General features: G+C 37.1%; 1 protein-coding gene across 1 annotated transcript in view; it reads right to left on the bottom strand.

The window, feature by feature from the left end:
• Window positions 1-753: 753 nt before the first annotated feature.
• The window catches only part of SLC8A3 (solute carrier family 8 member A3), a 148,324-nt gene continuing 133,261 nt past the window's right edge, over window positions 754-15,816 (bottom strand). The window contains exons 4-7 of the mRNA XM_063289831.1: window positions 9,528-9,652; window positions 8,006-8,105; window positions 2,878-3,153; window positions 754-1,333 (exon numbers count right to left, since the gene is read on the bottom strand). Of these exons, the coding sequence (XP_063145901.1) occupies window positions 957-1,333; window positions 2,878-3,153; window positions 8,006-8,105; window positions 9,528-9,652 (878 nt within the window). The 3' untranslated portion in view covers window positions 754-956. The remainder of the gene's footprint in view (window positions 1,334-2,877; window positions 3,154-8,005; window positions 8,106-9,527; window positions 9,653-15,816) is intronic.

The raw sequence follows: 15,816 nt of genomic DNA on the forward strand, positions 1-15,816 counted from the left end.
AATTATTCTCTACTTAAAAAAAGAATCTTTTTCCATATATGGAACAAGTAGATGATGATGACGACGACGATAGCAATAGTAATAAACTTGTGCTGGTTTTCTCTTGCTTGTATTTTTCACACTGCAGTTTTTTCCTTTGCATTGGTTTATTTACCGTGTATAAATAACTATATATATATATATATTAATTCTGCAGTGCTAAAAGCTTTCTGTTAATTACACAAAGAGATTTGCCATATCCAAAATATACACATTACATATAATATTGTTACAGCTTGTTTTCCTTGTTCTTCTTTTTTTTTGGTAGCCCAGGGAGATGTATTTGCATACTTGCTACATGCTCCAGCTTTCAAAAGTAGTTTTTGTCTGTGTGTCTGTATGTGTTTGTGTCATGTCTATATGTTATGTTTGCATTTAAAATACAATAGCACTATAACTCTAAAACAAAGTGGAAAAAATGCTAATTAAATGTTTATATAGAGTAAAAAATATAGAGCATTTTCAGTTCCAGCTCTGATGGTGGCATGAAGGTTGAGCATGTAATTTTTTTCAGCCTCTTTCTTTGTGTTAAAAAAAGGAAATAGATCAGGTAAGATTCACCATCCCCAAATTAAAAAACCCCACCCAAATGCTTTATAAGATTGTCATCTGAATACATGACATTTTGTAAAGTGGAGGAATGAACATTGTGGAGTCTTACAGCAGAATTCAACAAATGGGTACTTTAAGAACTGATGTTTCTGATTTGACTGAATGATTGATGTTGTTGGCTTTATTTTAATGCTTGTTTTTACTTTTTATAATGATAGTTTTGCCCTTCTTGAAGCCCAGTCACTCTTTTGCCTGGGCAGTTCTGGAAAATTGATAGCGAGCTGTCACTCCTGGTCAGAAAACACCCTTAGGACTGGTGTTCCGTGAGGTATCAAAGGAGGGGAAGGCCTCCCTTCTGGCTTGATTTAGAACCCCTTGATGTAGCAATAGGCCTCCAGGGTAGCAAATAAAATGTACAGTAGCCACAGACTCACAAAAAGCAAAGTTGTGGCAAGTCTGCACCCTTTGGGGCCTCCTAGTTCTCCTCCAAGATGAGGCCGTCTTCGGTACAATAGCACACTGATGCAGACAAAAGCAAAAATGGTGAATAGTGTTACGGAGAAGGCAAGAGTGCCTGCTGACACATGGAACTCCTCTCCTTGAGAAGCCCAGTAGATGGCGGCTACTGACCATGCCAGTCCAATGCCCAAGAAGACGTTGACTGCATTGCTGCCTGTGACATTGCCAATGGAAGCATCTGCATGAATATCTTGAACAGCAGCTGCTTTGCTAGCAAAAGTGTCTGGAAGGGAGAAAAAACAAATGCATGAGTAGCAGTTCAAGCAGTATTCTCAAAACTAAGAAGGCAAACTCGGCCCTGGCAGGAAGAAGATGGAGATACTTTTTAGGGCTGAAAAAGAAAGGGCCAACAACATTAAGATAGTGAATCGGTGTGCCCTGATGACAGCTCACATGATGGTAGAAATGTGCTGAAGAGCACTTAGTTTAATCAGTCCCACCAGTGATATCTCATGAAGAGAACAAGGCCTTAACTCAGCCTTTCCCAACCTGGTGTGCTCCAGATATGGTGGGGCTACAACTTCCTGAATACCCAGTGAGCAGTAATCTCAATACAGTTAGAGGGCACCAGTTGTGGGAGGTGCCTTACCCTATTTTGCAGATTGTAATGAAGACAGTAGCTGTCAAATTACCAGCTTATCAGTTTGCTTATACTGTATTCATATATTTTTCATCCACATGAATGAAAGGAACTGTATCATATTTTTTCATCCACATGGCAAATAAACTTCATGAATTCCCTTTAAGATAACAGGTTGTCTGGTATAGCTCTTGTTTTTAAAGTTCTTTGTGAATCAAGGATCCCTTAATCCTTTCCTTCCCAACTGGTGTGTGTGTGTGTGTGTCAAAATCAACAATATGGCAAGCGGGACCACAGATGGTGCTTAGGAACAGTATTTGACAGCATGTGCAACCCTATTTATTTTTATTCAGTTGTGCAAAGGACCAAAGCACTAAATGTTTCTCAATTGTGTCCCATGGCTTTTGGCTCTCTTGACTATGTGCAACTACATGTAATATTTAGCCTTACTAGTAACTGGGATTGTTAAATGATAGCTGCGTTTTACCCACATGTTATACTTTTTCTGAAAGTATCTTTTAGCATTAAAAATGAGAATAATTGGAAAACTGCTTGGTAGAAGTGATTTATTTAAAACTAGGCTCATTTGGTACTAATATGCACAACCAAGGCCATTAGTTTTGTTGCAAAGAGGGAAAATACTAATCTGAAATATTCCCTACTCCACAAACTAATCCTATAAGAAATATTTTAAAGGATCATTTCTAACAGTTCCATTGTTAAGAAGCCCAGTTAGAATATTTGTAACAGACTTCTTGAGAGTCTCTTTACATACACTATTTTGCTAAAGTATGAGGCACTTTATCATTCGCTGACATTGTTTTTTATTTATATGTACATATGTTTGGAAGGCGTAATACATCATAAATTCCAAGCAAGCTGATGGGTGTTGCACAATATTTCTTCACTATTTTTCTTACTTGACATTCCTCCAAGGAGTTAAATAGGGCAAACATAATTTCCTCTCCCTGCTTCTCCTTATGAACATTCTGTAACTGGCGTTCCGATGGCACTGCTTCTTCACTTTGTCTAAGTCTGGAATCTCTCTGGGTGTTATATTTGGGGGACATTTCTAGGAAGCTGCATATGGCTCTGGATCGTAATTTAATGTTTGCAAGCTCTGCTAGTGATGGGGTAGTAAGAAGCCCCATGGTGCCAACTTGGCCATCTCAAAGAAGCCTCCTCACCTGGGACTGAAGTGCCAAAGGCCACCAAGACCACGGCAGTCACAGAATCCTTGAGGCCAATTGTACAGCCAAAGTGGGAGGCCAGATCACCAATGATGGCGGTGAGCATACCAATGATCAGGATGGACACAATGAAGCAGGCCCAGCCACTGCAATACTCTGTTGGGGGCACACAGGCAAAGAGCACTTTCCAGAAGACAGTCAGGAAATGCATGACATAATCAAAACAGGAGGGCAGGCGCTCCTCACCAGTCTCATCCTCATCCTCATCACCTGCTGTGGGAAAGACAAAATGGAGAGCCTCAGATCAGCAGATGCTGTGCAAAACCCCAACTATCCAAGCCTAAAAATATTGAAGCAATAGCCAGTTAGAAAGTCACACCATCACTGCTTTATTGGGCTGCTCCTGGAGGTACTGCCGAGTCTATTTATTCATTTCTCACTGCACCTCACTTTCAAATTTGCACATCAGATGATTAGGACATACGTAGGGAATATCATTTTCTAGATTTCTTCATTGTTTATATCCATGCTTGAACCTGCTAGACTAGCAGCATCTATTACTGATCTGTCCCTTGAAAAGGCTCTGTATGGAAACAGCCATTTAGATGACTAAATAGGTTCAACAGAAGAGTAACTTTCTTGCCTGACCCATATGGTCCATAGCCATTTCTGTATTTAGAACCATCATCTCACCAAAAAGGAAACATTCCAGATTAATGGGTAAATAAGGCCACCCACTAGAACTGCTTCTTATTCCCTGATCTTCAGGTTGCTGGATAGATCCTAAGAGGGTTCAGCGTGTGTTCCATGCAGCTATTGGGAATGTCTAGCATAGCCTTCCCCAACTTGCTGCCCTCTAGAGATACTTAGGATGTAATATGGCTGGAGTTGTCATCTTAATATACCTAGAAGGCAACAAATTAGGAAACCACTGCCTAGTGCAGTGTTTTTCAACCGTGGCAACTTTAAGACGTGTAGACTTCAACTCCCAGAATTCCCCAGCCAGCCATGCTGGCTGGGAATTCTGGGAGCTGAAGTCCACACGTCTTAAAGTTGCCAAGGTTGAGAAACACTGGTCTAGTGCCACACTGGTCTTTGATCTAGAAGTTTGTCCTGCTTTGGCCTCCTCGTTCCCAATCTTCCTTCATATATGAACATTGCTTACTGGCTGTTTTCTCTGAGCCTCTGCTTCTTGATCCTGCCACCTATCTTCTTCCTGAAATTGCACTGTTTTCTGGATCACCCACAGTTCCCCCTCCTCCTATGGATATGAAGCCTTTAGAGGCCTCTTGGTGGTAATTGTTTTTTTTCTTTTTGCCTGCAGCATTCAACCCCTACCTTGCTCTTCTTACCTCTCAAAAGGTATACGAGGAGCTTATCTTTGCATATCTCTATGCTTCCTGACAGGCTGTGTATTCAGTTATAGATGACCTCTATAAAATCCAAAATAGTGGTGTAGCATATATAGGTCAGCATATTGAGGAAGAGTCAGAAAATTCAATCTTCTCAAAGCTGACCATGGAAAAAGTCTTTTTTCTAGTCAGAAACTTTCATAGGTGGTTGAAAAAGCACAGCACTGTTAAAACTGCACCTTCATTCCTTCTGATTTCATGAGTTTTTGGAGAATTAGCAGGGATGAACAGTTGGAGACTGCACTGGGATTCCTCACTTCTTGTAATGACAACGTAATGCTTGAAAGTGGGTAACACAAAGGAAGCAACACTTAATGTTCTTAACTTTGTTCTTATATGAGCACCCAGAGGATGACCACATTTATTACCATAGCAACAGTGACAGCTTTGTGGAAAGATTGAAGGCAGGCAATCTTTTTCATCTTTTCTCAGAAGAAGCAAGTGTTTGAACTCAGGTTATTCAAAGAAATTATTTCCCATACAATACGATATTTGAACTTCAGTATTTGGTGCTAGATACAAGACAGAAAGGTTCATGCTTCTCAGTGCCCAAAGTCAGAAGATGGATTTCTCTCTCACAGTACAATAAAAATCAGAAAGGGACCAGCTCTTCCTTGTATTTTACTGGTACCTTAAGATGCTTAACTGGAGCTTGACACAATCAGGGCTGCAACTAGGGTCTGTGTTACCTGGGGCAAACATGGATCCCATGCCCATTTTGGTGCCCCCCCAGTGCTCATTTTGGCACCCCCCCAGAGCGGTGTCCAGAGCACATGCCCCGCTTACCCCCCCCTGCCCAGTTGCAGCCCTTGATACAATAGCCTGGGATTAAAGAACTCTCGAATCCAAGGATCTGCTCTGAATCTCAAAACAGTTTTTCCCCCACAAACATTCCTCTTAGTTAATCTTCCTCCAACTTTATTTCAGTAATAGATGGCCACTATCATTGTTTACCAATGTTAAACAATCAGGAATCAATCCATAACAATCTATTTACGATGACCAAAAATGTACTAGGTGATCCCAATCTACCTTCATTCCAACATGTTTGTGTATGTATGCTATGATGGGTGTGGTGTGGAGTCCTTGGTGCTCTCTGAGCCTTGTTTTCTTGCAGACGTTTCATTGCCAAACTAGGCAACATCTTCAGTGCAAAGAGGGAGTGGGTCTTGCTCTCAGTTTATATACTGTGGCTTGCCCTGCTTGTGTTGGTAGGGGTGTTGTTCTCTCCTTGGGAATTCTCTGATTGGGCTGTTGTTTGGTGCTTGGTTGATTGCCTGAGTTAATATCTCCTTGATTAGGGTATACTGTGCTGTTTGATTGTTCACCTGGTGTTAATCCTAGTGTGGTGTGTAAGGAAAAAAATGTGATGATGTTTGGGTAACTACAGTACATTACTACTGATTTGGATCTCACAGCTGGAATTTGCATACTCCCTTGAATGCAGTCTTTCTTTGGGAATCAGGCTCAAATTCAGTTGCCAGTTGACATGGGTAGAATAATCAAAAAAGCTCAGAGTTTTTATGATATAGCCAGTTCCCCCAGGTACTGGGGCTCTGCTGGTTAATTTTGTTTTCTTATCAGCTGGACTTGTTGTCTGTAACCTTGGACATTATGGTTTAGATTGTTTACACTGTTGTTTTTAACTTCGCATGCTGTCCAGAGTTACTGCAGTGAGATGGGCAGCCATATAAATCAATAAATCAATCAAATAAATAAAAGTTAGCCACATATTTCATCTAACAGTGTTGTATCTGGAAGATGGAACTGAAATAGATTACCTTGTTCAAGAGGTTTCCTGCACTAAACTCTTGGATTTCACTGGGAAAGAAAATGGGTGAAAATGAAATCTAATTTGTTTTGTCTCAAATAAAGGCTTCCTTCGATTACTCTTGGGATTAGCCATGTCTTGCCCCCCACCCCTACATCACAGCATGTCAGGCATTTACCCAAGTGCCTGCTAAAGCTTCACGAGCCTTCCTATTCAGAGGGAGTTCTTGGGCTCTACAAAACTTACCTTGGTCAGGTAGAAAGCAACAGGGTTCTAGTCTCCAGCTGCCCTCCTCCCTTTCTGTCTCTGCAGGATACTTCTGTGCAATTTATTATTCATGCAATGCATGAATTCAAAGGATTTTTTAAGAAAGGAAAGCAAGAGAGTGGAGTAGCTGGCAACTGTTGGTCCTCTGATTTCTAATCCCTTTGCTTTAAAAAAAGAATTGTGATGGTGCCCATGATACTTTCTCAAAATCTCAAATGTACCCATTGGGCACAAAATGTAGGAAACCCTGCTTTTCAGCCTGTCCTTGCTAGTGGCAAGTTTTGTATCAACGCAGTAAGAGTAGTACATAAAACAGGAAGTGCTTTCCACCTGACCATCACTGTGCCTTGGCATATTAGGCACTGGCAGTTGGCTACCATGGATGAGGGCAAAATCCTGAGATTGGAGATTGGAGTGATCTTGAGGAGAATTTTGTTCAATAATATGCATTATTACAGGAAGTGTGTATCACAACAGGAGGAAAATATAAGCTGGGAAAAGGTAAGGGAGAGGCGTGGGAACAAAAGATTGGTAGTCTGATCTAAAATATAAGCTTCTCTGGAAACAAATCCTGTTGACTGTGATGGCTTTTACTTTGGGGAATGAGTGATTCGGGCTGCAGGCTAAGCCATGCTCAAGTGGGGAAGGAAAGAAAGAGGAATGAGAGAGACATGGCAAGTGTTGAAATACAAACTGCCCTAAGCAAGGAAGTCCCACAGCCAATAGTGAAAATACTTTCATAAACAGAATGCTTGGGATTTCCCTCGCACTTTTCTCATTGCCTTTGGGAAGCTCACACAGCAGAAACTGTAGGCTTGTTGGAAACAAACTCTTTTCCCAGGAAGAATGCTAGTATCCAGCTAAGATGCACTCAATAACATTTGCAACAGGATACTGTGGCTACTTACGAACTATGGACTTCACTTAAAACAGAGGCGCTTAGAGTGCCTAGCCATAGAAGGATGTGGCTTTAAAGCACTGTTTATCACTAAGATCTGAGGAGGCAGTTTCTGTGGTATGTGTGAATTGCCAAAGTCTGTCCAAAGGATTAAGCATTCTAATTTAACTGAATAGATAAATTGACTAGTTAGATTTTATTAGATTAATTAAACAAAAACAACTGGTTTACCTAAGATTAAACCCAATGGATTGGTCAATAACAATTTTAATAGTCTGGGATTAATTTTAATTACTGGCCCTGGGAATTAAGGGAACAATTTAATTTTAGCTACTCTGATTCTGGAAAATTAAAGTAACAGGATTTTTTAAAAAAAATAGTTTCTTTCTAATAATCAGTGAAAACTTTTTTTTATTAAACTGCATATTTTCTCATTATCATGACTTACAATACCTGAAAAATTCACCATGCAATGATTTTTATATTATGTGTATCTGTTAAATAACTGTGTTAGTTAAAAACAAGTAATTAATCTAAAATACTTTATTTTCAGACTTAATATACATTCATTCACTATCCAAAGGATGGATGAATAAAATTTCTAACCAAAATGCAAGTCAAGCAAGATAAGGATAAAGTCTTTCAACAGTCCATAATGCCTACTGGGTGGGAACAAGAGCTTCATAAAAACGCTTGTAGCAATCCGTGCTAGGGTTCCCTCTCTACCTTTGGGGGATTGTTCCCCTGGCTGAGTCCAAGGCATTCACTCTGTCTCACCTGCACTGACAGTAATGGCTTCCATGAACTGGTCTCTCCATGAATGGGTCCCCACAACCAAAGCCAAATTTGTCTTCTTGATGAGCTTGTCCACTGTACTCTGTCAATCACAGGAACACAGAGAATACTGGTTTTACTACAGGCCCTCCATTGGAGCATGTTTCAGTCAACATGGAGGTTGACTGAAGGTTTTAAGTAGCTTTCCTAAGCAGGTGCCTTCCAACTCTGTTGTGACCACATGACCCAGAATTTCCTCACCAGTCTTACAAGGTTTCTTGTAATTGTAGTCTTAACTCTTTTAGAAAGCATCAGCTTCAAGAAGCTAGCTGAAGCCATAGACAATGGCTATGAAAGAGGAAATAAAAGAAGCAAAAGATATAAACATCAAACTGTAAGTAGATTGGGAAGCTCATGTTAGGACAAGTTATTTGCCCAAAGTCACAGTTGCATCATTGAGGAAAAGGGCACTTTCTGCTTTTTATTTATTTTTATTTTTATTTATTATTAATTATTAAAATTTTGCTACCGCCCATCTCCCCCAAAAGGGGGGACTCTGGGTGGTTTACAATAAAATCAATAAAATCAAGACTATAATAATAACAATTAACATCTATAAAAACAATTACAGATATAAAATGCAATAAATAAGTATAAAATCCAAGAGGTTAATTCATATAGGTCTTTCTCCCTTCTTGGTAAATGTAATTCTTCTTTCTTGGCCTTTTCTCTGTTTGTTCCACAGACTGCAATGTACCCTGTCAATGGATAAATTATTTCCCATTCATAATTCCCTTTGATAACTGCCGGAACCTAGCATGCTCAGGTTCCTTACGGTGTTCTGTGAGTCTTAGCAGACTTGACCTGGATTGAGATGGACATGTTGCTAAAAACAATTTCCAGGACAACCAACCTTCAGAGAGCTAGAAACCTGTTTCAGCTAGATGTAAGGGCATGTCAGTTTGGCCCCTGAGTCATTTGATGGTAAGGGTTAGCAACTGGAAAAATTTAGCACATTTCCCAGTTAATTTCTCACATACTGTATATCAATGCAATATTCTTTTAGCTAAAAACGACCATACATTTGGTTCAGTTGGTTCTCACTTTACATACAGTATCTTGAACTCATGAATATATTTAGATGTAGGACTTTTCACTCATCACCGGTCAGAAGACAGTTGTGGAACTTCTGGACATCAAGTTCTCTTATTGTTAAAGTAGAGCTATATTTTTTAAAACATTTCTTACTCTATTTCAAATTTGCTCAGACTTTCATCTTTCCCTTGCCATGACCTCATTTTATTTATTCTTCTCACTGTCTTCTTCTCTTCCCTCCCAGGACTCAGCCTGGACTTTTGCCTTAGCTTAGCGTCCCTTTTCAACCCTCTTCTTTTCTTGCACCCTCCCTTTTTCCTTTTAGTCACCTTCCTTTCTCCTGCTCTACTAACCAGTTCTTCTGCTTAGTTGCTTTCCCGCTGTTCCTTCTCTCACTTCCTGCCCAAAACTCTTGGTACACAGCACTAACCTTGAATTCATAGGACTCTTCAATGATGACCTCCAGTTTTGGATGTTCACCCAGTATTGGCTTTCCCATTTCTGCAATACGTTTGGCTTCCTCCTCCTCCATTGTCAGCTTCCTTTCTGTCACTTCTGTGGGAAAAAACATGGAGGTACTATAGTGAGTGTCTGTTATACTACTAAAAGAACAAGGCAATGGCAAAAGGGCTGGATTTGGAAATAAAATGGTTTTGTTCCTTTTCCAGTTTCCACATTTGCCTTCTTCCCATAAACTGTTCACCTGAATTATCCTGGACCGCTTCTGGCTATCTTTTTAAGTCAACGGCTGCTTGTTTCTGCCATTTGTCCATTGTTTACAAAACGGTTTCCTCTTGTATGAAAATCAGTTTCAATCTTACAGGAAACTGTCATAGATTACAAAGCATGGCAGAGGATACAACCAATCTATTTTTCTTCTCGTTATTATTATTATTTTTTGTTTTGCTTTTTAATGTTGTAATATCTGAATGAAACAGGGTAAGGGAAGGGCAAGTTCATTCTATTTGCAAAAATGTGGCTTACAGAAAATATTGGGACTGCTTTCCTTTTTTAACTTAAGTGTTACCTATGGGCCATATCATCCACCACAGAGCTGTATGCATAACCCGCTGAAGTTTAATCATGCTTACATTTTTGTTGGATGGTGGCCTTGGTAATTTAAACATGAATTTTCTATTTAGGTCATTTTGAGGGCTTATTATCTGAAATATGACTCATACATTTATTAAATATACATGCTTCCTTTTATGAATTCCTAGATTGTGATTTTATGAAATCATTATGTTGGGTATCTCTTCCTCTCTCTGTTTCTTAGTTTGCCATGAGCAAATCAGTGTCCATAAATAAATAAATAAATAAATATTTGGATGAAGTATTTTAATATTTCAAGGGTGAGAAAAAGCTGCGTGTGAAATGTGTTTCTCAAAATATCAAGTTTTTATTTATTCTTTTGGAACAACACTGATATACCAGAGTTTGCAGTGAGCATTAATCCTATTAAGTATCATCCATGAAGAAAAATCATAGTTATTCTTATTATGTTAAACTTCTATAGAAACAATTCAAGATTTCAGTAGATAAAAAAGAACAAGATAAAATAAATTGATCAAAGCAAGGAAATCATTGTGAACTTTTGTGGTAGTTATTGCTATCAACCCAGCATGGAAGAGATGAATGCATCAATCATTCCTTACACTCTCCAAAAGCAAAGACTTGGATGAAAACATCATTTTTTTTTACTTATTTGTTAAATTGCAGTGAAGAAGAAACCTTCAGCTGGTACATATTAATCTCTTCCACTGAGATGTACACACATATACGTTTCAGCTTATGTGTGCACTTACGTATATTTTATCCTATGTTTTAATTTATACCATTAATGTTCTGTCTTTCCTGGCAGATTTGTCTCTTATAAAGAGGAAAGAAATGGACATATTTTCAGGAAAATAAACAGTTTTCATCTACATATAATGGGATAGAAGCTCTATTGATGAACAGCCTGGATGAAGTTTTATTTTCAGGATAGGAAGGGAAAAATACGTCAAAGTGCATTATGGCAACGGTACTGTGTACTTCAGCTTATAAATGAGTCAAGATCCTACTGTGGGCTTGTCTGTAGTGACAGAAAGTTGGCATAACAGGAGGCTTTTCTAACATTACTAGCAAACTCAGCGATTGAGGGAAAGGTGGCATCCATGTAACTTTGGGAGTCCTTTTTTAAAAAAAACAAGATTCTTGTGGTATGTAAGGTTTTTTAAAAATGAAATTTTATTGAAAGTTGTAAAAACAAGAGTGAAAATTAATACAAACTAAAAGTAAGAAGGAAAAAAGAAAGGAAGAAATAAAAGAAAAAGCTAAAATGCAGAAAGAAAAAGGGTAGGAGAAAAATAGAAAAGAAAAAAGATATAAAGAAGTGGTTTCTGATCTTCTTTACAGCAGTTATAAGTACAATTGTAGATTTACCTCTTTCTCTAAAGTTACATCATGATTCTCTTCTTTCTATAATCTACCCTATCTAATTGTCAAAACCATAGATCATAAGTTCATTTTTTTCTGTTTTATGCAAAAAGTCCATAAGGGGTTTCCAGCCAGCAATAAACGTAGATACTGTCTTTTCTCTAATCAAACAGGTCAATTTAGCAAGTTCTATCATCTTCACAACCATTCCTCCATTGTAGGTATTGCCAAATCTTTCCTTCTTTGTGTATACAATAATCTCGCTGCAGTTATCATATACCGTATGAAAAAAAAGCTCCGTAACTTTTTTCCAACTGTTTATCCATCAGTCCCAAGAGGAAAAGTTCTGGCTTCAATTGTATATTAATCTTTAAAATCTTCGGAATTGGTGTATGCATTTGCACTCAAAGTCTTCTGGCTTTTTTGCACGTCTACCAAGCATGGTAAAATGATTGTTCTTGTTGTTCACATTTCCAACATAGATTTGAAGTACCATTTATACATTCTAGATAATTTTTCTGGTGTCATATACCAATGATATATCATTTTATAAAAATTCTGTTTATGATTATAATCTAGTGTAACTTTCAATCCTTTCAACCGCATATTTCCCATTGTTCCATCTGTATATTATAACCAAAATTTTAGCCCACTTTAACATACATTCTTTCACTTGTTCTGGTTCAAATTTCAATAAAAGTTTATACATTTTAGCAATCACATGTTCATCGTTTGTACACAATTCCATTTCAAAGTCAGTCTTAGAATATACAATGCCATATATTCTTTTGTCTACTTTAAATCTTTCTAGTAACTGTAAATAGGAAAACCATTGACAGTCATGTCCCTCTGCCATCAGTTGTTCTCTTGATTTTATTTTGTATTCCCTTTGACAGAATTCTAGTATCTCATGATATGTTAACCATTTGTGTTAGCCTATTATTTCTTGTCTATGAAATACTTCTTGTGCTGAGAGCCACAAAGGTGTTTTTGGGCACAATGTTGATTTATATCTATTCCACATTCTCAATATGGCATGTCTAATGAAGTGGTTTTTAAAATCCACATACCATAAAAATCCATGCCACACAAACCTCAGGTCGTGTCCTCCTAACTCTAAATGTCTTCTATTTCTGAGCAGCACCCACACTTTCACCCAAACCAAACAGCATGCTGCAAAGTACAATTTCAAATCAGGTAAACCCAATCCTCCTCTTTCTTTTGCATCTTGTAACACCTTATATTTAACCTGTGTTTTTTTTCCTTTGCCATACAAACTTAGATGTATTGTTTTGCCACTGTTTAAATGGTGCATCAGTTGTCAAAACCCAGTACTATCTGAAACAAAAATATCAGTCTAGGCCAAACATTTATTTTTATCACAGAAATTGTAATTTCTCCCATCATAACATATCTTTTAAAAACTCCTTTCCATGTCTTAACATAATTATTTTGAAATAACGCACAATTCATATTTGTCATAGTGATACCCAGATATTATACTTTTTGCTCAATCTTAAAACACATTTTCTTCATCAATTCTGTTTGATCTTCTATTTTCATAATTTTGTTAACATCTTTATCTTCTGATTATTAATCTTAAAACCTGCTAATGTACCAAATACTTTTAATTTTCCCATTAATGTCTCTATTCCCTTTAGTGGATCCTCCAGAATCAACATCAAGTCATCAGCAAAAGCCCTTAACTTATAAGTTTCTTTTTAAATCTTTACTCCCACAATCCTCTCATCTTGTGTTATATCTCTATTTAATATTTCAAGAACTAAAATAAACAGCAGAGGAGACAGTGGGCATCCCTGTCTTGTCCCTTTTTGTATCTCACAGGGTTTTGTTAGACCTCCATTGACAATTATTTATGCTTTCTGTGAAGTGTAGATCAATTTTATCCATTTAATAAAATTCTCTCCAAAATTCATGTCTTCCAAAACTTTAAACAGGAAGGCCCAGTTCAAATTGTCAAAGGCCTTCTCTGTGTCTAAGAAAATCAATGCGGCTTGTTTTTCATTATGTTGCTCCTAGTATTCCAAAATGTCAAACGCATTGCTTATATTATCCTGTCTTTTAGGTAAAAACCCACATTGATCCTCATGAATAAATTCTTGCAAAATTATTTTCAACCTCTCAGCCAAAATCGTTGAATCATTGTGAACAACTTGTGGTCATCATTCAATAATGATATCAGCCTATAGTTTCTTGTTAAAGTCAAAACTTGTCCCTTCTTAGGTATTAATGCTATATTAGCCTCTTTCCAGCTCTCTGGCATCTTTCCCCTCAGTAAAATAGAATTCATCATATTTTGTAAAGGTTGTAAAAGTTCATCCTCAAAGCATTTATAGTAAGAAGCTGTTCAGGCATCTTTTCTATTTTAGTCTTTTTTATAGCTTTGCAAACTTCCCTTATTCATAATCTGTTTCTGTTTTTCTGTAGTCTTTGGTAAATTTTGTTTCTTTAAATATTCAGCTACTTTCTTCAGGGAAATTTCATGTCCTTTATATAAACTGGAATAAAATTAATGAAATACCTTTTGCATAACTACATTATCTGTTATTACAGTATCTCCCTCTTGTACTCCCAGTAACATTTTCTTTTCTTTTTCTTTTCGTAATTTGTATTCCAACTACTTCCCTGGTTTATCTGCAAACTCAAAATCTTTTTGTTTTGCATAGTTCATTTTTATTTCTTAGTGTTAACATAGATAATTTTCTCTGTAGAAGCTTACTTCATTGACAAATATTTATCTTCTCTGGAAACTTCATTAATCCCTCTTATTTTTCTTTTTATCTCATCCAAAATAGCTTGTGTTTTCTCTTGACTCTTCTTTTTGAGGTCACTATTATGCTGAATAAGGTAACCTCTCATGAAAGCTTTGCTTGTGTCCCAAACCATTCTTACATCTGTACCTTTATTAAGATTATTTTCTTTTTAAATTTCTTTTTAAACTCTTTTAATTTCTTTTTACAATCCTCCACTATTGCTTCTTTCTATAACAGCATTTCATTTAACCTCCATCTGAAACAACTGAATTTTCCTTTAAAAAACAAACTCACTGGATTATGATCTGAAAAGGTCTTTAGTAATATCTCTATTTAATTAACCTCAGTAGTCCAATTCTTGAAATTCAAATCATGTCTATTCTCGAAAAAGATCTATATCTTTCAGAAAAGTAAGTATACTCTCTTGAATTTCCATTTTTATGTCTCCATGCATCAACAAGCTCTAAACTGTCCATCAAATACAAAAAAATTTTGTAGTTTACCTTGTGTATTTTTAATATTTTTCTCAGAAGTTCTGTTTATTTGTGGGGAGATCACTCCATTCCAATCTTCCATTAAGCACCAATTTTTGTAAGAAAAGCCCATTAGTCTGTCCATAAGTCCTTTATAGAACTAAAATGACTGCAGTGGAATGAAGAGCCAATGAGTAAACTGGCTCTTTGATAGTTCCCTTCTGGACAAGGAGACGACTTGAGATTACCCACAAGTACTCCAGACAGTTGCTCCTCAAAAGGAGACCACAAGACAGTGGTCTCTGGTGGGTTTAGAGCTCTGGGAGATGAGGGAATAGCCATTTTGCTCAAACCGTGGTTGGTGCCTTTGAAAGGACACTAAGTTTGCATACTTCCTTTTCTAATCACTTTTGGAAATTGCTTGTTAACCACTTTTCAGCTATTAGGAATCTTTGGATTGACAAGTTGGACAGCACCAGGTGAGTTTCCTTCAATCCTTAGCAAAAGAAAGTTTTAACTACAAGTTTAAGAGCTTAATTTTTTTTTTAATAAACTGCAAAAGGGTGATTAAAACTTTGATTTTAGAAAATTATAAACAGACTAAGGGTCCAGATAAATTTGAAATAAGATTTTGGAATTAATTATAAAGAATCCTTCCCATGGGAAAATGCTTTTGTTTTGAATTAAAAAAAAAACATAATAAGATTTTAAAAATTGGATACTAGAGGGAACTAGAGGGAACTGAAGATTACAATTAAAGAAGAACACATAAACTTGACTTACAATTACAGAATGAAGCAAAAATATTCTAGCATTGGACATATTGAAGGATATTTTTGAACAATAGACTCCAAAGTTAATTTTAATAGTGTCAACAGAGATATCTGCCTCTATGGAGGGACTGTGTCTAAAAGATGTTATGGAAAAGGAACAAGTCCTACCTGACAAGATTGAGACTGAGTTGAAAGTGGATTTACAAATGACAGGCTACAAGAATGACATGGAAAAAGATGTTACACTGGACATACAAAAGAAGCTGGCTGATGTCTTAATA

This window comes from Candoia aspera, chromosome 1 (genome assembly GCF_035149785.1).
Source record: "Candoia aspera isolate rCanAsp1 chromosome 1, rCanAsp1.hap2, whole genome shotgun sequence".
NCBI lineage: Eukaryota > Metazoa > Chordata > Lepidosauria > Squamata > Boidae > Candoia > Candoia aspera.